This window comes from Chionomys nivalis, chromosome 1, assembly GCF_950005125.1.
Source record: "Chionomys nivalis chromosome 1, mChiNiv1.1, whole genome shotgun sequence".
Classification (NCBI taxonomy): Eukaryota; Metazoa; Chordata; class Mammalia; order Rodentia; family Cricetidae; genus Chionomys; species Chionomys nivalis.
In genome coordinates, this window is record NC_080086.1 from 172,876,401 (window position 1) to 172,898,933 (window position 22,533).

The window sequence follows — 22,533 nt, forward strand, 5'->3', positions numbered from 1 at the left end:
TTAAAAATTTAATTCTTTATGTGTATGAGTGTCTTGCCAGCATATATTTGTCTGTGCACCACTCAGCTGTTTGGTGCCTGAGAAGACTATAAACAAGGGCATTTGTTATCTGTCCACTGGGACCAAGTGAAAGACTGTGGTGAGCTGCCATGTGGGCTAGGAACTGGAGCAGGATCCACTGGAAGAGCAGCCGTCTTTCCAGTCTCCATCTCACACGTTTTTGTTGACCATCTACTGACGGTAAGAAAATGGTACTTCCGGACTGTCTCATTAGCCGGAGTTAGAAGAAAATACCAAAGGACTCTTGTGTGCTGTTTTCACGCTAGACTTTGTACCGCAGTAACATGGGCTATGTATAGATATTGATCAGCTGTCCTTGGGCAAGTGAAACCCTGGTTTATAGTGTTTGTGGATTTGAGGTGTAAATACTATTCTGGGGCAGGCCTGTCTACAGTGTGACTTTGGGATGAGGTGAATACATGACTTGAATTAACCTCAGCTAGCCATGATGTATATTTTACAGTTTAATTCTTAAGCCCTTTTCTCTCCCTCACTGCGTGCATGCATGAGTGTGCGCGCACGTGCGTGTGTGTGTGTGTGTGTGTGCGCGCGCGCGCGCGTGCGTGCGTGTGTACGCGCGCATCATTTGAAGTTCAAAGGACAGCTTGTGCAGTCCATCCTCTCTCTTTAAATACCATGTGGGTCATCTTACCTGCCTATTTTTTAAATGTTGGACTCAGAGTTTTATAGTAGATCCTTGTCTCTTACTGGTTGACAGATTTTTTTTTTTTGCAGGGGTGGGAGCAATATTTGAATAAATATGTTTCCAGAATTAAAAGTAGGTGACAGGACACCCCATTCCAAGCCCCAGTCTTGGATGGTCAGATGTCTACTAGACGTCTTTACTGATCCTGACCTTCCAGTTTTATTGCCCTAACTGGAATCTGTGTCCCACACTCTTGGTGGATTTTATGATTCCCAAGTAAGTCAAAGTGTTGCTGTTATCCTCAAACATTGTTCATATTTCCTGAGCTTGGCTAACTCCCCTTTGTTGCCCTTTTCTCTTGCCTAAGTATGTAATTAAAGCAAGGTAATTTCTTGGGCCCAGATGAACTAAACTCACAAATCTGAAAGTTAAAACTGGAAAGCCAGTATTTGTCAGTGTGGACAAGTGTCTTGTCTCTGTGTGGGTGGACATAACAAGGAGTCAGGTGCCACGAAAAGAAGGATGTTTGAGAAAAGCTGGTACAGAAGCTGCGTGCAGTGGCCTTATTAATTTGCTGCTGTGACCAGCACTCGGTCTTTCTCTCTGGAGTCTCAGTGGTCCCTGCCAGCATCTTTGTGGACTTTGTTTTGGTGCTCATAGAGTTCCCCTTTTCCAGCAGTCGGCTTGTTTCTTGATGTGTGTGAATGTGCTTAGTCTGGCTCTAGTGGAGCCGTGCTTTGTAAGAGACCAAGATTTTTCTTTCGGATGGTAGCCCTGCCCATGCTTCCTGCTGGGCTCATTGTCAGTACTATTCTGTTTACATCTGTCTTCACCTCAGAGTTGATTTTCAAGTGTCATCTTCATGTCAGGAATGTCAGGTCACTTAGTATCGGCACCTGTTGAAAACTTCTGCTTCCTAGGCTAGGCTGAGTGTGTGTGCCTACCACATCACTTACCTTCCTTCCCGATAACAGCTGGAAGGAACCGGGAGGTGGCTAAAGACACTCCCATTTCCCACTGTCTAGCAAAACGCACAACTGTTCTCAATACATTCTTTCTCTTTTTAAAATAATTTAGTTTTATTTATTTTTTGCATTTGTGTTTTGCCCGCAATGTGTGTCTGTGTGAGGGTGCCAGATCTTGGAATTACAGGCAGCTGTGAACTGCTATGTGGGTGCTGGGAATTGAACCCAAGTCTGGAAGAACGGCCAGTGCTTTCAACTTCGGAGCTCTCTGTCCAGCCCAAGAAGCAGCTGTCTGTAGAAACGGAAAGTTAGGGCTAGCTACACAGAAGAAACAGACAGCAAAGTTCGTTGATGTTCGTTGTATTTCTGGAAACGAAAGACAGCACAGCTGATAGAGGCCTTTTGTGTCAGTCCCTCTGTGAGTTGGACGAATGAATCTAGACAGGACTTGTATAGGTTAAAATCTAATTGGAACTGTTAGTGTTAGAACTTGGGATTCTTGTTATTTTGTGATCCCCCCGCCCCAAGACAGGGTTTCTCTGTATACAGCCTTGACCGTCCTGGAACTAGCTCTCATAGACCAGGCTGACCTCAAGCTTAGAGATCGCCTGCCCCTGCCTCCCGAGTGCTGGGATTAAAGGTGTCTACAATCACCTCCCAGTTTGAATTTGGGATTCTAAGTGTACGTTTGGCATTTGCTTTTCTGATCATTTGTGAGTGATCAGAAATAAGATTGAAGACTATAGTTGTACCAGGGGTTAAGGGGGTGGCTTTTAACTCCAGTACTCAGGAGGCAGAGGCAGGTCGATTTCTTCTACAGAGCAAATTCTAGGCAGCCAAGGCTACACATAGAAACCTGTCAAAAAAAAGAAAGAAGGAAAACTGGAGTTGTTTCTTACACGAGATATGTATTTTTGCAGGAAAATCATGGAAAAGAATTAAGATGAAGCCTGAAAATGCTTAGTAATGAGGTTGTTTACTTAAACTTTTCCTCAGATCTATCTTGAGAAAGTTGGAGTTGTACTGTCTCCTGTCTCCCACCCTATATCTGTGACTGCTGTGACATCATGACTGAGCCATTTGTGCTGATTTCTGATTGATTGTCTCAGTGACACCTGAGCTACACACAGGAGAGAGGAACCCAGGAGTTTCGTCCGCACTCCCTACTATATACATACCCACTTGTGTCTGTGTCTAGGTTTTCTCCTCATTTACTACATGATTTTGGTGTGCCCCCCCACCTCAAATTATTCAGAAGTATTCCTGTGAGCAACTTACTTTGTTTCTTGCCTGTACCCAACCATATTTAAGTTCAACTTTTACTGTTTGTGTTTATTTAAATCTCAAACATCTGTCTCTTATTAGGTCATTTTCCATAAAACATAGCCACTTTCCAAACAAAACAACAAAAAAGCCAGGGGCTTGTGGGAAACGCCTTTAATCCCAGCACTTGGGAGGCAGAGGTAGGCAAATCTCTGTGAGTTTGAGACCAGGTTGGTCTATAAGAGCTAGTTCTAGGACAGGCACCAAAGCTACACAGAATCCCTGTCCCAGAAGAACAGCCACTTTCATATTGTTTTTGTACCAGGCAGGAGCCTGTTTGTTGCTGTATCAATCACCTCTGCTGGTCGGGAGCAGCCAGTCCTGTTCAAATGGCAGAGCCCCGCCGCCACCACCTGTTACTTACATGGTGCCGGAAATAGCTCTCCAGCACCCGTGTATCACATTGCCGATCCAGTTACAGTGCCCTTTCCTGTCCCTGCTCTTGACTTTCCAGGGTTTTGTGTGCTTTTATTAGATTGATTTGCCTGTGGTAAAAGTATTTCTTTTTTTATTTATTACCGCGGGTAAGAACAGTCACAAGACTACTTTGTGGACTTGGTTTTCTCCATGCATGTTTATATAGTTTCTGGAGACTGAACTCAGACCTCTGTGCTGTGCTGCACACATGTAACTGCTTATACCATCTCACCAGTGCAGGCATTTCTCGGTGTGTGCGTGTGTCTCTGTCTAAGTGAATGCCATGTTTATTTGGATGCCCTCATAAGACAGAAGAGGGAATCAGATCCTTGGGAACTAGAGTTGAAGGCATGTACAGGTGCTGGGAACTGAGCTGGGATACTTGGAACAGTAGTGAGGGCACGAACTCACACGGGCCAGGATGGCCTAGTACTCTGTTTCTGCTTCAGTGTTGTGATTACGGATATGTATCACTGTGTCTCGTGGTTTTGGGGATTGAACTTAGAGTTCAAGCATCCTAAACAAGTACTGTTACTGGCCAAGCTACTTTGTCCATCCCCATAAAAAATTCTTCTCTTTTGCTTGTTTTCTGTGGATTTTTAAAATAAAATCAGTGATATAGTTGAGTTTTCTTCCCTTTTTCCATCCTAATCATAAGCATAAATAAGACAGTTTCAAATAGTGATTTATTTGTGTTTTTGCATGCTGTGGCCAGTGTATGTAGGTCAGAGGACAACCTGCAAGATTCAGTTCTGTCATTCCACAGTATGGGTTCCTGGATTGAACTCAGGCCATCAGTTTTGGCGGCAAATCTGATCTCACTGGTTGGTCATCTTCCTAGTTTTTGTTTTAAGACAGGGCCTCACTAAGTTGCCCAGGTAGGTTTGAATTGGGAAACCTTAGCCTCTAAAGTAATCAGGATAATGTCTGCATCGCCAGGCCTGGGTCTAGTGGGTTTTAAGCAGACTTTCATTCAAGAAGAAGCTGTTGTTTTCCACATTACTTTAGACTACTTTTTAAAAATAAACTTATGATAGTAATTACTATTTCTTATAAGTCTTCCAGATGGATGGTAGAAAATGGGCCCGACTGATTAAAGGCGTACCAGCTCATCTTAAAACAGTTCCCTATTTAGTGGATCACTTAGCGTACCCGCTAGTTTATTTTTTGGTTTTTGTTTTTTTTTGAGACAGGGTTTCTCTGCAGTTCTGGCTGTCCTAGAAAACTCACTCTGTAGCCCAGGCTGGCCTTGAACTCAGAGATGCACCTGCCTCTGCCTCCCCAAGTGCTGGGCTTGAAGGCAGCTGCTGCTGCTGTATTTATTTGTACTTTGCTTTCTTCATCTTAAAATCTCGACAGTGAGTAAACTTGAACTTCTTACTCCTTTGTGCATGTTGCTTTAAAGAGGACTGAGTGTGTGCTGTTTTCTGGTCCTTTTAAATTTGTATGAAATCAAAATTGAATGCCACTTAGTAATTGACGCCTGCTGTGCCTAGTGAACGTGGAGCAGTAAAGGGAACAGCAGGTGTCAGCCACTCATACTCTGGAAATGCAGGCGTGTTTAACCTGCATGTGGGTCACAAGAACCCTAAGACAGCTATGAATGTGGCCCACAATCTCTGCAGATGACAGCAGACACGGCAATGTCAGAAAGGTCGGGCAGCTGGAAAGGGAGCAAAGCTGTCTGCATCAGATCTTTACAGAGCAATTTCTCACCTCTTCGTAAGGGTAAACTAACTAGTTTATGTAGATGTGTCTTCTATTTTCTTTCTTTCTCTGGGTTACAAACATTTAAAATTTTAAAAGCTTGTTTTAAGAAACATTCCTTGTTATTGAAGTCATACAAGTAAGGTGGGGAACTGTTGATCTCTGGACACCCACACTTACTAGCTGGATGTGGTAGTGCGCACCTGTAACTGGGGTACTTAGTTTTTGATCTTCCTTGATTGTATGAGTTTGCGTCCAGCCTGGGCTACATGAAACCTGTCTCAAAAAAACCAAAACCAAACAATGCCAGCATTTGGAAGGGAGAGGCAGGCAGCTCTCAAGGCCAACCTGGACTTCATAGCAAGCACCAGACCAACCAGGACTACGTAGTAAAGCTCTCTTTTTTTTTTATTTAAATGAAGCCAACATTTTAGCAACTTTAGAGCTTCGTAATGCTTGTGCCGTGTCAGTCAACTGGAGTCTGTGACCTCGTCTTTGTAGAAGTAGAATGTCCTCCTCTTTGCTGGCCCTGGCTTTTCCCTGTTCTGCACACCACAACTTGACCATCCCTGAAAGCACAGTGACACGAACTATGCATGGAATACTGGAGCCCTGACTGGGTCAGGTACCCCGAGGCTCCACTATCAGTACTTCCCAGCCCTTTCTTACTTTACGTTCTAGCATTCCTTCATCAAAGTAAATTCTTAATGTTCTCTGGACCTATCTTAAGTCTTTGCTGTTTTTTTATTTTATCTTAATGTTTTGTTTTTATGAGACAGAATTTCCAACTCACTGTGTAGCTGAGGACCACCTTACACGCCTGATCCTTCTGCCTGGGGATCTCTTAAGCCTGGGGTTATGGGTTATCCTACTACCTCTGTCTTAAGCTTATTCCTATCCCTGTGTGTCCAAATAACATTGATTTTAAGATACTGTGTAGGCTTAAGTTTGATGTTACTGTTCTGTTACATGTATGATAGTCTTTGTACCTGCCATGGTATTTGTATGAAAGTCACAGACTAGCTCGCAGGAATCCATTCTCTTCATTTAGGTCTCAGGGATTGAACTGAAAGCCACCAAGGTAGTGACAAGCACCATTACATGCAAAGCCATCTTGCTGGCCTTGGAAGAATTCTGACTCCAAATTCTAGTTGTGTTTTTGCTTTATTATTTCTATTTTGTTGGGGTTTAAAGCTTGATCTTTGAAATGGGGTACCACATTTTAGTCCAAGTCTGCCTTCTGGAACTCACACTGTAGTCTAAGGTAGCCTCAAATTTTCGTCCATCCTCCTGCTTTACCTTCTGGAGTACAAGAGTACAGACACGAGTCACCGTGCCTGGATTGTATTTCTTACTTAAATCCGTATATCTTACCTTCCCATAGTATATTTTTAGGCTTCCCCGTAAGCAGACACTGTTTAAGAGTGATTTTTGTTTGGCATCTGGTGCTTATGTGGAAGATGTGTGGAATTTTATTTAGTAAACAAGCTCTGGTAGAAATGAAGTCTGTGCTCTTTTGTGGACAGTTTAAGGAGTTCCTATTATTTCATATAGAAAGCTTAACAATGGTTTTGGGGAAATACAGAGCATAAAATTTCTTGACCTCAAAAGATAATGATACTTACCTATTTGTTGATTGCCCTGTAGTGTTTCCTTTCAGGTTCAGAGAAACAAAATAATGATTTGCCCTAGTTCTTTACCCTTGGGTTTCATAACTAGAACCCTTCACACACATACATACACTCTCTTTTTCACTTTTCTTTGTGCTTATTTTCTTTAGGATTCTTTTGTTATTTTTCTTTGTGAATGTGATTGTGTCTTATGTAAGTGAAGTTACAGGTTTCACTTTTGACTTTTTCACAGTTGTAAGCCACATGATATGGATTCTGGGAACCAAACTTGGACCCTCTTATTTTACATGTATGTGTGTTTGGTCTGTGTGAATGTCTGTGTCTGCACCATCTACGTACAGTGCCTGTGGAGCCTGAAAGAGGAGTTACAGGTGGCTGTAACCAGTTCTCTGGAAGAACAGTGAGCTATCTCCACAGATCCCTGCTTATTTGCCTTTTTTTTTTTTTTTTTTTTTTTTTTTAGTTTTTGTATTTTTGAGGCAGTGTTTATGTAGCTCTGACTGTTCTAGAACTCACTCTGCAGACCAGGCTGGCCTGAAACTCACAGCGATCAACCCATGTCTGCCTCTGCCTCTAAGTATTGCTTTATTTTTTAATATCTTGGATTTGTTTTTATTTTTTTTTTTTGAATAAGGGTTCTACTCTTCATAAGGAGAACACACACACTTTTTTTTTTCTTTTTTAGAGAAAGGCTCTCAGTTTGTAGTTCAGGTTGGCCTGGAGCTTGCTTTGTAGCCCTGGTTACACTCAAGTTTGAGGAGTTCTACCTCAGTCATGTTCAGGGCCTAATCTTTTTTTTTTTTTTGTTTGTTTGTTTGCTTGGTTTGGTTTTTTGAGACAGGGTTTCTCAGTAGCTATGGAGCCAGTCCTGAAACTTGCTCTGTAGATCAGGCTGGTCTTAAACTTAGAGATCCGCCTGCCTATGCCTTCCGAGTGCTGAGGTTAAAGGCGTGCGCCACCACTGCCCAGCCAGTGCAGTCCAAGTACCTCATTCTAGCCAGCACTATGCTTTTGTGCAACTTACAGTCACCAATTCTAGGTTGTTGTTCTGTCCAGAGGCTGTTTGTCATGGGTTCATAAAAGTCATATATTTCTCTTTTCACTGTGATTGGATTGGTCATAGACATCCTGACGAAGCCATTTTTTATTCTGCGACTTCTTACCTCTTCTTCCCCTCTTCCCTCTTTCCTGTTTCCGTTGTTCCCAGCCCCAAACCACTTAAGCTTAACTGCAGTGTTAACTGTTGATTTTTCATCTTGACAGAGCCATCTTCTTGATGTGAAGTTTGTTTTCTTAAAATCTGTATCACTTAATAGTTTCCTTTCCCCAGACCAAGTATTGTGCCTTAGGAAAATAAGGTCATTTTATAGATTTTGGAGGTTTTTTCCCCCTTCCATTTTTGAGAAAGATTCTGTTGTTGCTAAGATGAGCCTCAAATTTACTATGTTCCAAGGTTGGCATTGAACTTTTCATCCAATCTATACATTTCAAGTGTTGTAGACCAGACTGGCCTTGACGCACATAGATCTGCACGCTTCTGCCCACCAAGTGCGGGAGTTAAAGAGTTTGCTACCACGGCCCAGCAATTCCTAAACTCTTTTTTTCCCCTAATTGTCTATTTCTAAACTTTTAAGGCTAAGATCTTAACTATTTTGCTTATTGAAGCTAAAGTTCTCTTCATAACTATGTTATTATTTCTTACAGAGCCTATGAGAGAAAGTTTGAAATCAAACAAAAATGGAATAGTATTGCAGCCAGCTCCAAAATAATGACACAGAGTTATTATTAATTATGAAAGTTCGACCTTAGATTAGGCTTGTCCTACTATCCTTTTGGGTTTTTTTTGAGACAAGGTTTCTCTGTAGCTTTGGTGCTTGTCCCGGAACTAGCTCTTGTAGACCAAGCTGGCCCGAACTCATAGAGATCCACCTGTCTCTGCCTCCCGAGTGCTGGGATTAAAGGCGTGTGCCACCACCGCCCAGCTTGTCCCACTATCTCTTATAACTTAAATTAACCCATTGATTTTAATCTCCTTTCTGTTGAGTGGCTCGTTAATTTCATCTTTCTGTATTGTCAATGCTGCTCCTTCCTCCGTGTTTGGCTGGCAACTCCACTTTTTTCCAGAGTTCTTTCTCTGCCCGTAAGTCCTGCCTATACTTCCTATGTAGCTATCGGCCATTCAGCTTTTTATTACACTATCACAGCAATACATTTTCACATGGTGTGCAGATAGCTCAACAGTGGTGGCTCGCAGGCAAGTGGGTCTCTTTGAGTTCTGAGTTTGGGGCTCACCTGGTCCGAGTTCCTAGGACAGCCAGGACTATACTGAGAAACTCCATCCTAAAACACTCCCTCCCACCCCCTCAAAAAAAAAAAGGAAAGAAAGAATGAAAGAAAAATAAGGTGTCGCCGCGTGGTGGTGGCGCACGCCTTTAATCCCAGCACTCGGGAGGCAGAAGCAGGCGGATCTCTGGGAGTTCGAGGCCACCCTAGTCTACAAGAGCTAGTTCCAGGACAGGCTCCAAAGCTACAGAGAAACCCTGTCTCGAAAAACCAAAAAAAAAAAAAAAAAGAAAAATAAGGTGTCTAAGAAGATGGCTCAGCAGTTCAAGCAAGAATACTTGCTGCTCTTCAAGGGAGGACTTGGTTCGATTCGCAGCACCCACATGGCTAAACAAAACCATCTTTATTCCAGTTCCAGGGGATCTGATGCCCTTCCATCCTCTGTGGACACTAAACACAAACGATGCAGAAATACACACAGGCAGAACACCTATATTGCATTTAAAGCAAGAGGACCTGGGTTTGTTTCCCAGAACCCGTAGCAGGCTGCTTACAGCAGGCAGTATCACTGAGACCCCACAGTTCAAGTCTTGTGCCCCACACTGGGCTGTTAGGAGACCAATCCTAAATATCATACATCTTAAATACTAAGTACCGCCATGCATGTCCGTCTATAAGAAGATTCTTTGAGTATTACTCCATGTGATAATTTTCACCTTGACAGACAGGTATTTGACAGCTGCTCAGTTTCTCAGCTTCCCTCTGTGGTCACTTCTTAAGGAGCATTGGAAACAGATCGGTCTCAATGTGGAGGGAAGTGGCCATGAAGTGTCTGCTTCTAAACAAAAGCACATTCTTTACCCTCGTCCTCCCTGGACAGCTCTGGAACCCACTTCCTTGATGAAGGTGTTATTCATGAACTGAGGACACCCTGGTGTCTTTGAATCCTAGGTCCTTGACCTGTCCGTGCTATTCATATGGCAGAAGCTTAGTTAGCCCGTCTCACTTTTTGGAAGATTTCTGCACTATATAAAAATCACTTAAGCCGGTTGTGGTGGCGCACGCTGGTAGGATTTGCTGAAGGAGGCAGAGGCAGGAGGATCACGAGTTCGAGGCCAGCCTGGGCTACACATTGGGCTGGAGAAATGGCTCAGTGGTTAAGAGCACTGACTGCTCTTCCAGAGGTCCTGAGTTCAATTTCCAGCAACCACATGGTGGCTCACAGCCATCTATAATGAGACCCAGCGCCCCCTTCTGGCATTCAGGCACACATGGAAGGAATGTTGTACACATAATAAATAAATAAATCTTTAAAAAAAAAGCACTTAAAATCCTGATAGACACATTTTGCCAAGCATGTCAGTTATCTCTCAACAGTTTGGTATTCACCTTTAAATATTAGATTGTGTAACCATAATGCCATTCAGGGAAATAAGGTTGTGGGTGGCTGGTATTTTAAGAGTGAAATGGACTTAAGGTGAAACACTAAGTAGGTAGGAACTACTATTTTGTGAATAACATAGAAATGAATAAAAGGTGATTTGTGGGTTTGACAGGTTTTTTAGCAGCAGCACCTGAAGAACTTGTAGACTTTTTTTTTTTAATGTAGTAAAAGAAGTCTTTTGTAACACCCCAGATGATAAAGGAGTTTGTACTACGTGTCCATGTTGGCTAGTCTAACCAGCCTGTCTCGGCAGATGACTGCCTTCCCCTGTCCCCGACTCCGCAGCAGAGAGGACACTTGTGGCTTCTGCGCATCCCTTTCCATCTGATTCAGCATCTGTATAGTCCCACCAAGACATAAACTTATCAATTTGTATTTTTTACATTTTTTATTCAATTGTCCTTTAGATTCTCATACAGAATGAACCATGCTAAGGACTCCCATGTATGATTCAGTGTGTAATTAAAGACCTGTTGTATCTGGCATGTGGGCTGTACTAAAGACAGAGCAGCATTGATCTAATCTTGTTTTAACATGATTTAGGAAAGAGAATCTTTGTCAAGTAGATCCGAGCAGATTAAGTGCTGTTTTATTGCAGCCTTTTGATAAAGAACAGAAAAGATGTCTTTAGTATAAGTCACAATTATAAATATTTAAGGTTTCTTTTGAGGCGAGGAGGCTGTAGTTCTGGGATTGAACCTTTATACATGTTGCCATCCCTAGCTCTTTTCCCTCTTTTCAAGTATGATGTGATTCTGTTGTGTGACTGCTGCTGTTGGCCCTTTTTTCTCTTAGTGAACATTTAAGTTGTTTCTGTTATGAATGTTAACACCTATTACAGATAGGAGTTTTGGTGAAGATAGCTGTGTGTATGTTGACATGTACTTGGGAGGAACTTTTCTAAACGTAGTATTTTGCCTGTGTGTATATGTGTGGTGCCCAAGGAGGCCAGAAGAGGGAGTCCAACCCCCTGGAACTGGATGATTGTAAGCACCTTGTGAGTACTAAGAGTCCAGCCGGTGCCCTCTGAAGAGCAGCGGTTTCTCCATCTCTCCAGCCCATCAGTTTTCAAAGGAATGAAGTCAGATCCCATCCTACCAGCGAGGACTGGATTTAAAAAACAAACAGCTGGCCCATAGTGCTGCATGCCATAAATCCCAGCACTCAGGAGGCAGAGGCCAGCCTGATCTACATAGCAAGTTCTAGGAGAGCCAGGGTTACACAGAGAAACCCTGTGTCAAACAAACAAACAAAAAATCACTGATGTAAAATTTGAATAAAAGAAAGCTTCATTTTAGGTTTTATACTGGTGGTAGAATCTATTCTCCAAAGCACAGGGCCATGTTCCACTCAGCATGGGCTTTTTTCTGTTTCATATTTATCAGTTTGCAGCTTGGGGTATCTCATTTTTAAACTTTAAATTAAGTTGAATCCTTTATATCTTATCCTTTACATTTTCTTTTAATTGTGGGAGTGGGGAGGGTGGGGTAACGTGTATGTGACTACAGAGGAGGCCAGTGGTCATCCAGTCAAATCCCCTGGAGCTGGAGTTCGGGGTGTTTGTGAGCCACGTACCATGGTGCTGGGTATTGACTTGGGTCACCTGCAAGAACACTGTGTGCTTAATCTCACTGAGCCATCTTTTTAGCCTTTCTGGTTCGTTTGTTCTCTCTCTCTCTCTGCCTTAACTGTTTGGACCTTTTCTTTGTCATGATGTCTTCCCCCTTACTTTTCTAATAACATCTTATTTTTTTAAATTAACTTTGAGGGAGAATGTTGGAAATTGAACCAGGGTTTTCACACATGTTGAACACATGCTCTATAACTGGGCTGTCTGTGCCCCGATCCAGATCACTTTGTCTTCTTTCCTGTGTTGTCTCCTTATGTCGTCCACGCTGACTCTCAGCTCCTGGTTTAGCCAAGACTGTCCTTGAACTCATGGTCCCCATTCCTCAGCCTCCCAAGACCCCTCCCCACCCTTGTCATATGCTTTATATTTTTTCTCACCAGCTTCACATTTGGCCTTGGCTTCTACAGTATAGAGGTTGTGTGTGTGTACACATATGGGTGTCCATGAGTGTTCTGCTTTTTTTTTTTTTTTTTTTTCCGAGACAGGGTTTCTCTGTAGCTTTGGAGCCTGTCCTGGAACTAGCTCTTGTAGACCAGGCTGGTCTCGAACTCACAGAGATCCATCTGCCTCTGCCTCCCAAGTGCTGGGATTAAAGGCATGCGCCACCACCGCCTGGCCATTAGTGTTCTGCTTATATCCACTAATCATTTGTGGTTTCTGGTCTGAGTCTCGTCTGTTGGTTGTTTGGTTTTCCGAGACAGGGTCTCTCTGTAGCTTTGGAGCCTATCCTGAAACTCGCTCATAGAGTAGGCACCTGTCTGTGTCCTTAGTGCTGGGATTACAGGCATGTGTCACCACCACCCAGCTTCTGGGTCTCACTTGTAAAGAGATTTTGTTTCTATAGAAAGGTCTTCATTACTTACATTGAGTTTCATTATCACTGGTGTTGCTTTCCCCTCATGACATAGGTGCTTTTTGAAAAAGCTTTAAAATGTTTTAAATGTGTTTAGTTTTGGAGTGCTTCGAAGATGCTGGGGTGGTTCACTCAGGAAAAGACATTACTCTAAAACAGACACACATGACTTGACCAACAAGAAATTATGCCAGTTTTCCTATGTCCAAACTTTTTGAATACATTTTTCCTTATTGTTACAGGAAGATCAAGGCCTTTACCACCTAAAATTTCTGTTGTGGAGTCATTAATGGGTTAGGCCACAAAGCAGAAACAGGACTTTACAGCAGTAGCCTGCTTTTTTACTAATGTGGATTAATTTAGTATCTTGTAAATGACTCATACTATTCTTTGTGTGTAAACTTGTACACATATGCATTCATGTGTGTGTGTGCATTTGGGGGCTAGAAGTGTGTGTACGTGGAGGCCAGAGGTCTGTATATTGTGTATGTATATGCACACATACGCATTCATATGTGTGTGTGTGTGTGGAGGTCAGAGGTCTGTGTGTGTGTACACATGTATTCATATGTGTGAACGTGTGGAGGCCAGAGGTCTGTATGTGTATATGTGTGGTACACATGTATTCGTGTGTGTGTGTGTGTGTGTGTGTGTGTGTGTGTAAGGTCAGCCTCAGGTGTTGTCTTAGGAGCCATCTTTGTTTTGAGCAGTGGGGATTGGTTGGTTGGTTTGTAGCAAGGTCTTACTATGTAGTCCTGACTGCCCTGGCACATGCTGTGTACATCAGGCTAGTTTTAAAAGACTGGGATCCATCTACCTCTGCCTTTTGAGTGCTAGAATTGAAGGCATATGCCACCATGCTTGGCCTACCATGGTTTTGAGGCAGGGTTTCTCACCGGGACCTAAGACTTATGGTTATGCTGACTGGTCATGGAGCCCCTGGGATCTGCCCGTCTTTGCATCCTTGGTGTTTGTTAGGGTTGTAGCTGCACACCACCATGCCTAGCTTTTGGTGTAGGTGCTGGGGATCAAACTCAGCTCCTCATGCTTGCATGGCACGCTCATTGCCAAGTAACATGTCTCCCTGGTCCTGACTTTAAACTACTAGAGTTGTTTTGTATATTTTACATTTACAGCAATGTGTCAAGACTGGTAACATTTGTAAATTGGCAAGCCTGAGATGTTACCTATAGCTCTTTCATGTGCTATAAAACCTGTGTAATTTCCTTTACTTTCTACTTCAGCATCGAAAGCAAACATGAGGTTACAATTCTAGGAGGACTCAATGAATTTGTTGTCAAGTTTTATGGACCACAAGGAAGTAAGTACATGTGTGGGTATGTGTTCTTTTTTTCTTTTTTTTTTTTTTTTTATAATCTTTACTAGACAGTAGGACTGTCAACAGGTTGATAGGCTTTGGAGCCAGCGAGTGAAGAAATCTTTGTTATTCATGCATTTATTCTCTCACAAATTTTGGGTTTTGTTGTAGATAGGCAAACAAGTGTTCTTTGAATAGGATCCAGGTTAAGTTTCTGTTTAGGTGTATATCAAGTATATATTCTGTATATTCTGTTCTGTTTTGTTTGGGGGATGATTGGTTGAAGTAGGAAAAATAAGGAACATGACTATCTCTTACTAAATAATTAGTGGTGTTTAACAGTATCATGTAAGAGAGTGAATATTTGCTTGACTCTGGATAAAAGAAAATGTGTGTGGTGTGTTTTGTCTTTAACTGTTTTCTGGTACTGGTGGTTGACCCCGTGCTTGTGCGTGCTGGGGAAATGCTCTACCACTGAGTTACATTCCCCAGCCCTTTCTTTGTTTACTTATAAAAGCATTTTATTTTCTATGCATATGAGTATTTTGCCTATATATATGTGTGTGTGTGTGTACCATGTGTGTCCTTGATTCCCTGAGAGGCCAGAAGAGGTCATTAGCTCCCCTGGAATTGGAGTTATGGGTCGCTGTGAGCCACAGTGTGAGTACTAGAACTTTAACCTGGGTCCTCTGCAAGAGTAACAAGTGCTCTTTTTGCGCCCCCCCCCTCCCCCCATCTTTTTGCTTTTAAGCAGGTTCTCACGAAATCGTTCAAGCTAGCTTGAAGTTATTCTCCAGTCAGCCCTTGAACTTTGGGTCCTCAGTGCCTTAGCTCCCTAACTAAATAAGTGATGATAGATTCTAATTAGAACAGGATCGTTCTAATAGAACAAGCTGTTCTGTTAGACACAGACTAAAGAAAAAGCGAATTAATCTGAACATAGAGTTATCTACTCTGCTGATTATAGTTTGGTCCTGAACTTTTTTTCCCCTTTGAGACAGGATCTCACTCTGTAAACCAAGCTAGCCTGGAAGCCTCCTTATCTCCTGATTGCCTGCATTATAGCCTATGTCACCATGTCCAGATAGTTCCTGACTCTTTGAACAATTAGTTTGAGGCCTTTTTCAGGAGAGAAAGGGATTTGATGTTCATTTACACTTGTATTTATTTTCTAATTTGAAAACACAGTCCTGTCCTAATGGATAACATGTTTTATTTCTGTTCCAGCACCATATGAAGGTGGCGTGTGGAAAGTTAGAGTGGATCTTCCTGATAAATACCCTTTCAAATCTCCATCTATAGGTATGTAATGACTTGGTTTCTACAAGACATTCTGAAATCTAAGAGGAACATAAAAATCTTATATTTTGTGAGAGATGATTAAGTCCCAACTTACTGAACTGAATTTCTCCTTTCTTGGCTTAAAAAAAAAGATTTATGTACTTATTATGTATGTGGATCTTTTGTATACATGTATACACACTGAAAGAGGGCATGGGGTCCCATGGGTCTACAGTTATGAGCTATCTGAAGAACTAATGCCTAGTCTCCTGCAGTTTAGACTAACTCCTACTCCAGCAAAAACCTTTTTTTCTGAAGTTTTGATTTGCTCTCAGGCTTTCAAGTTTCTGTGTAGAGCAAATAGTGTGTTAGGAGGATGTATGTAGTAAGGATGATGCAGGAGTTGCAGCCTTGCCACGGTCTTAAACCACTTCACTTCCTGTAGAGTTTTATGTCCTAAAGTACTTAAGAGCATCTGTGATTCTTTCCTAAGCTGGGGAATTCTTAGTGTTCTTTCCCTTCAGGTCTTTAGGTAGGTTCTCTAACCCTGCAGCCACCCCCGAGATACTTATGGATCAATAGATGAGAGATAGCTTCAGTGCAGCAGGGGCCTCTGAGCTGTAGCCATAGGGGTGGCAGCAGCTCATGGGCATGCTGGACAGCAGCCTGCCGTGGCTGCCGATCAAAGCCTTTCCCCAACTTCATTCCACAGCGACGAGGAGTGGGTGTCAATCTCTTCAGAGGGCTTTTCTGCTGTGGTTTCCCATGCCTGGTTTATTCATGTGTCTCCTAACTTTAGTGTCTTGTTCTATTGTAATATTTCAAATATAAACTTTAAAATGTGTCGTAAACATCTATTTAAAGACAGAAAATGGGCATTCCAAGTATAGTTTTGTTATTTTGCATTACTGCTTACAGGAAACAGGGCTTATAGAAGCCAAGTGTATACTATGGGAATGCAGCCTGTGCTGTAGAAATGCAGCTCTTCCTTAAACTTTAACCTGTTGTCTTGGGCAAAGGGTACATTTCACTATAACTGTCTAAACTTTATCCTAAAAGACCTTTTTCTGCTCCATTGCTGGGGTCAGACTCTGGATCTGGCACATTCTAGGCAGGCAGTCCACCATGTAGCTGCATGCGTCTGCTGCTCTAAAATACCTAAACTTAAAAGTATTCCTTATCTGCTAACTAATGACCCAAATTCCCAAGTTAATGACATGGTATACAGTTGGTTTTGACCAAGTTAATTTAACATTCATAAGTTTCAATTTGCCATTCTCTATGCTTTTCAGAATTTGATACTTTACAAATGAATGTCATCTTCCTTTGAGGAAGTTGATTTAGTTGAAATACTTACACAAGCTGTTCTTTCCTTCAAAGGAGAATTACATAAGAGTTAATCAGTTTGTGAGTTGACCCATTTTCAAGTCATCAACAACGTAATACTGTTAAGCTGTGCTTTAAGCATTTTGAGAGGCAGTAGCTCATTTATAAAAGGCAAGGCTTAGTTTTTGAGTTGTAGAGACATGGAATTAAACAGAAGAGAAAGAAAATGAGATAAACTCAACTTACTTGTATAAAATCTTTCTCACATAGTGTCTGGTGTATCTACAGTTCTTTTTTTTTTCAGTTATTATTTACCATTCATAAGATGAGCACATTTACAGTATATGTGGCTTTAGATGAGCTAAGAATATATAAAACAGTAGTAACTAATGTTCATATATATAAATACTGTCCCAGTATCTACAGTTCCTGAGTTTAACTTAAGCTCTTAAATATAAAGATGTGGAATTGGGAGGTATAGCTTGGTGGCAGAGTGCTTGCCTGGCATGTATGAGGCCCTGAGTTCAGCCCTAGCCCTTAAGTAATAAATAAAACATCTTTTATGTTAGCACTGTGCGCCTGCATGCGTGCACCCACGCCCACCCGCCTCTATGTAGACTCAGATAGGCCTTCGGTTTGTCCTTTTGCCTCAGCCTCCTGTTCTCAATTGTATACCACCAACCTTAGCTTGGATTTTAAGATACTTATGAGCATATAATTTGTGTGTATGAGTTAATGTACTTGTTGGTGTATGGAAGTCAGACGTCAACCTCAGGTGGTGTTCTTTAGGAACTATATACTTGGTTTTTGAGACAGTCTTTCTTGCTGGGACCTAGGTCTCACAGTTAGGCTAGGTTGCCTGGCCAGTGAGCTCCAGCCTGTCTCTGCCTCCAGCACTGGGATTAAAGACAGGTGCCACTGCATACAATAATTCTAGGGTTTTTTTTTCCCCATTTGTCGACAGACTTTCTTTTTTATTTTTTCCCGTTTTTTTAAGAAAGGGTTTCTCAGTAGCTAGGGAGCCAGTCCTAGAACTTGCTCTGTAGACCAGGCTGGCCTCGAACTCACAGAGATCTGCCTGCCTCTGCCTTCCAAGTGCTGGAATTAAAGGCGTGTTCCACCAATGCCCAGCGAGAGACAGGGCATATCTGGTATGTCTGTTAGCACTGCAGCTAACTACCAGTGATGATATATAGTTATAGTTAGGCATGCTGGTTATCAGGTTCTCATTTTTTCATAAAACTGATATTCACCTGATGTGTGATTTCCTTTCTAGAAAACAAGATACTGACCAGGATCTTATGTGGTGCTCATCTGTACTTGTAGCTAGCTATTCAGTGGGCTGAGATAGGAGGATTGCTTGAGCCTACAAGTTTGGGCCAGTTGAACAATATATTGACACCCCCTCCCAATCTCTTTAAAAGATAGGAAGTTGGACCTGGTGCTTCAGGCCTCTATAGTCCCAATAATCAGGTAGTTGAGGTAGGAGGATTGCTCGGGGCTAGGAGTTGGAAATCAGCCTTGCAACATATCACGACCTCACCTAAATTGTATTTATATAAACACAAAACAGGAAAAATGAACACTACTTGAAGTGGTAATTACTTGAAGTGTCAGCACTATGAGGAGGTGGAGTCAAGAGGGTCAAGGATTTAAGGGACTATATGGGGCCCTATTAGAATTAGGAGAATTCTATGTGCTTGTTAATTGACTCATTAAGTACTCAAGTGTGTGGCCACATTTCTTGACATTAGGAAGGTTGGTAAGAATAGATGGACATAAAGTACCAAATATTCCTTAGGAGATATATAAAGCCGTGCCTCTAGAAAAGAGAGTGTAAGAAGAGTTTTTATTAAAAAAGACATATTTTGCTATCATTACAAAGCGTTGGAGATGTGAGGGCAAATGGGAATTTTAGAAACATTCAGAATCCCAAATAGTCCTTAGTCCATGGAGACTCTGCTGCACCAGCTCTCATTCTGTTGTTCTCCAGATTCTGTGTGTTAGCTAGAGAAAGCTTCCATCAGTGCAAGATGTGCGGCAGCTGCACAGCTGAGTACGTATTGGAAAAGGGCACCACCACCATTGTCTAAGTGCTTGGTGTGTCCTGGGCATGGTAGCACATCGCTTTAGAGACAGGTGGATGTTACTGTGGTTTCAGCATGTTCTACAGAACTACATTGTAAGTCCCCCAAACAACAACAAATTGTTTTATGTGTAGCCAAAAAGAGTAATGATTTTTTTTAGATGAAGTTATAATTGGTTGAGCTACAGAGTTTGTGATTTTTATTTATTTATTTATTGATTTATTGATTTTTTTGATTTTTTGAGACAGGGTTTTTCCGTAGCTTTTGGTTCCTGTCCTGGAACTAGCTCTTGTAGACCAGGCTGGCCTCGAACTCACAGAGATCCGCCTGCCTCTGCCTCCCGAGTGCTGGATTAAAGGCGTGCGCCACCACCGCCGGCTGTGATTTTTTTTTTTTTTTTTTTTTTATATAGCCAGTCTAATAGTGCATATGGTTGGTCTTAGGTCCTTTGAAATCTTTTTATTTTATAAATTAAAAATAAAAAGTAAACCAGGCATGGTGGCACACACATAATCCCAGCACCTGGCCGCAGAAGCAGAGGGACCAGGAGTTAAGGTGCTTCTTGACTATGTAGTGAACTGTCCTGCCCTGTAGCGTAGACCTTTAGACCAGACCAGCCTGTCATCTAAGCAGGATAGTTTAGGTTGTCAGACTAATCAAAATCCGTCTTAAATTTTTAGTTGAAAGCTACTCTAGTAACCACATTTTTATGCTTGTGCTAGTAATGAAAGGTAGTACATTTCACTATGGTCAGAAGTTACCTCACAAACTGGTTGGTGGTGGCGCACACCTTTAATCCCAGCACTCAAGAGGCAGAGTCAGGGAGATCTCTGTGAGTTCGAGGCCAGCCTGGTCTACAAGAGCTAGTTCCAGGACAGGCTCCAAAGCTACAGAGAAACCCTATCTTGCAAAACAAAAAAATAAGAAGTTACCTCACTATTTTAGGAATGAAGTTTTGTAATATAGTATGAGTAACTCTAGAACTTATATGCTTAGTTGGTTCTATTTCATATGCTCCTGGATGGAAACAGTCTATAGTTTCCCCCAGAACTAATGTGCATAGCTGAGGTAAGTGGTGAAGTTTCAGAATGGAGAGGAGTGTGTCAATCATGAGAGATTTGGGGTTAGTCACTTTTAACAAAGGCTTACTTGGGCTACCACAATATTTGTATAAATAAGTGAAATTTTGAACTAAGACAACAACGTTCCATTTAGATCACTTGCGTCCCTCCATACTTCGATGATTTGAATGCAGTTCCTATCTCAAATAGCTGTGTTTTGAATTTCAGTAGAGAAACGTAGTAGGAAGATTTTATGAAACATTTAAAGTCGTTACTATGAGAATGCAGCTGTGAAATTTTTCTGTCACAGGTGCTCTGAAAATGAACGGTTGGAGAGTACATTAAAATATGGTTGGCTCTATGCCTTTAATCCCAGCACTCGGGAGGCAGAGGCAGGCGGATCTCTGTGAGTTTGAGACCAGCCTGGTCTACAGAGCTAGTTCCAGGACAGGCTCCAAAACCACAGAGAAACCCTGTCTCGAAAAACCAAAAAAAAAAAAAAAAATTCTAAGCCTCTCTAATCAAGTACATTTAATACTGAAAGACAGCCCTCATCATCCTAGATCAGGGAAAGAGTATGCCAACAAGAAGAATTCAAAAGTACTAGTGTCCCAGGCTGGGAGGCTGGTTAAGAAATGAGGTGTGAGCACACCTTTAATCCCAGCACTCAGAGACCTGTGGATCCTTGTGAGTTCAAGGCCAGCCTGGTCTGCAAAGTCAGTTCCAGGACAGCCAGGACTGTTACACAGAGAAACCCTTTCTCTAAACACAAAAACCTCAGTATATAGTTGGAAACTCCAATAATGCTCTATTTTACTAGCAACCCTCATACCCAGCTACTCAGGGCTTTTGGCATTGAATGGATGGATTTCTATTTAATGTCACCCTACAACTTGCCCTTTAAACTCAAGGATTCTGTATCACTGACTGGACCCACCCACTACACACCAAAAACAACAGTTTATCTATTAAGGAATGTGTACAGCATTCCCTGAATGATAAAATGTAACTAATCGCATAGTGTTTGCATTGTCTCAGTTATAGGCAATCCAGTGATAATTGCAATACATGGAAGGATTGTGTCAGTCACAGAACACTCCTGTGCATGTGGAGCACGTGAGCTTTTGTGGGGCTTTGGGCAGTAGTGGTCGTGCTGCTGGAGCAGCTCCAGGAAGGGATGCAGAGGAATAGCTGGGTAGGCAGACAGCCATTTCTGTGGGAGGGCCATGGGGTGTGCAGAGGTCTGCTGCCGAATGGTGGTGGTGGTAGCTTCCCGGTCTCAAGTTGAATAAGGGCTGGCAAGTAGGAAGAAGCTGAATATCAGAAAATCCTTGGTTAGGAAAAGAGACTGTATAGGAGAGGAAACATGACCCAGAGGCATTGTTGTAGATATGACAGTTCTTGGTGTGTCCTGGGAATATGAAGTGGGCATGGTGGCGCACACCTTTAGTCCCAGCACTTAGTGGGCAGAGGCAGTAGATCTTTTATGAGTTCAAGGCCTACCTTGTCTACAAAGCAAGTTCCAGGACAACCAGGGCTACACAGAGAAACCCTGTCTTGGCAGAGGGTAGATTATGTCTTCGTTCCCTTTGAAAAGCATGTTCACACCACTTAAAATTTATGTTTCTGGTGTTGGTGACAAGCACTTTAGAGATGGTATCATGCAGTTGTCTCAAGGCCGAGAAGTAACACCATAACGAGTTGCCAAGTCTATGGAGTTTGCTACATTCTGGTGGGTTTTTTTTGATTGTTTTGTTTTTATTCTGTCAGAATACTGTTTAATTACTATTGGAGTATTGTAGATTATATGTCCATTGTGATGTGATTATATGAAATGTAGTATCAACATCAGAATCACAGACACACTTTGACATTTTCTATAAAAAAATGGTTGTGGGGGGATAGAGAGATGGATCAGTGGTTAAAAGCTCTTACTATTCTTGCAGAAGACTAAATAGACTTTGGTACCCCATCCCCATATTGGACAGCCTGTAACTGCAGCTTCAGGGCATCCCAGTGTCCTCTTCTAGCCTACTTGGGCCTCTGTGAACACATTCATACACATAAATTTAAATTCAAACCTTCATGGTGGTGGTGCACGCCTTTAATCCCTTGAGAGGCAGAGGCAGGTAAATCTTTGTGATTTCAAGGTCAGCCTGGTCTATAGAGCAGGTTCCAGGACAGCCAGGGCTGCACAAAGAAACCCTTTCTCAAAAAAAAAAAAAAGATAAAAATTTTTTAAAGTGATGTTTGTGTATGATGGAAAGTTTCATTTCTAGGATGCAAACAATAGCAAGAAATTATTTGGCTAGACATGATAGGGGACACCTGTAACCCCAGCACTTCAGAGGTTGGGGCAAGAAGGTTCTAATTTTGAGGCTAGCCTGGTCTCCATACTGAGACCTTATTTCAAAAAAGAAAGATGGGGGGTGCGAGGTAACTTACTTAAGCTCAATACAATGAAATTAAGTTCCTTTTTTCGTTGTTTTCTTTACTAAGGA

General features: G+C 42.0%; 1 protein-coding gene across 1 annotated transcript in view; it reads left to right on the plus strand.

Annotated features, from left to right (window-relative positions):
* The window catches only part of Ube2h (ubiquitin conjugating enzyme E2 H), an 88,596-nt gene that overhangs the window by 29,551 nt on the left and 36,512 nt on the right, over window positions 1-22,533 (plus strand). Inside the window, exons 2-3 of the mRNA XM_057780404.1 lie at window positions 14,204-14,280; window positions 15,505-15,579. Of these exons, the coding sequence (XP_057636387.1) occupies window positions 14,204-14,280; window positions 15,505-15,579 (152 nt within the window). The remainder of the gene's footprint in view (window positions 1-14,203; window positions 14,281-15,504; window positions 15,580-22,533) is intronic.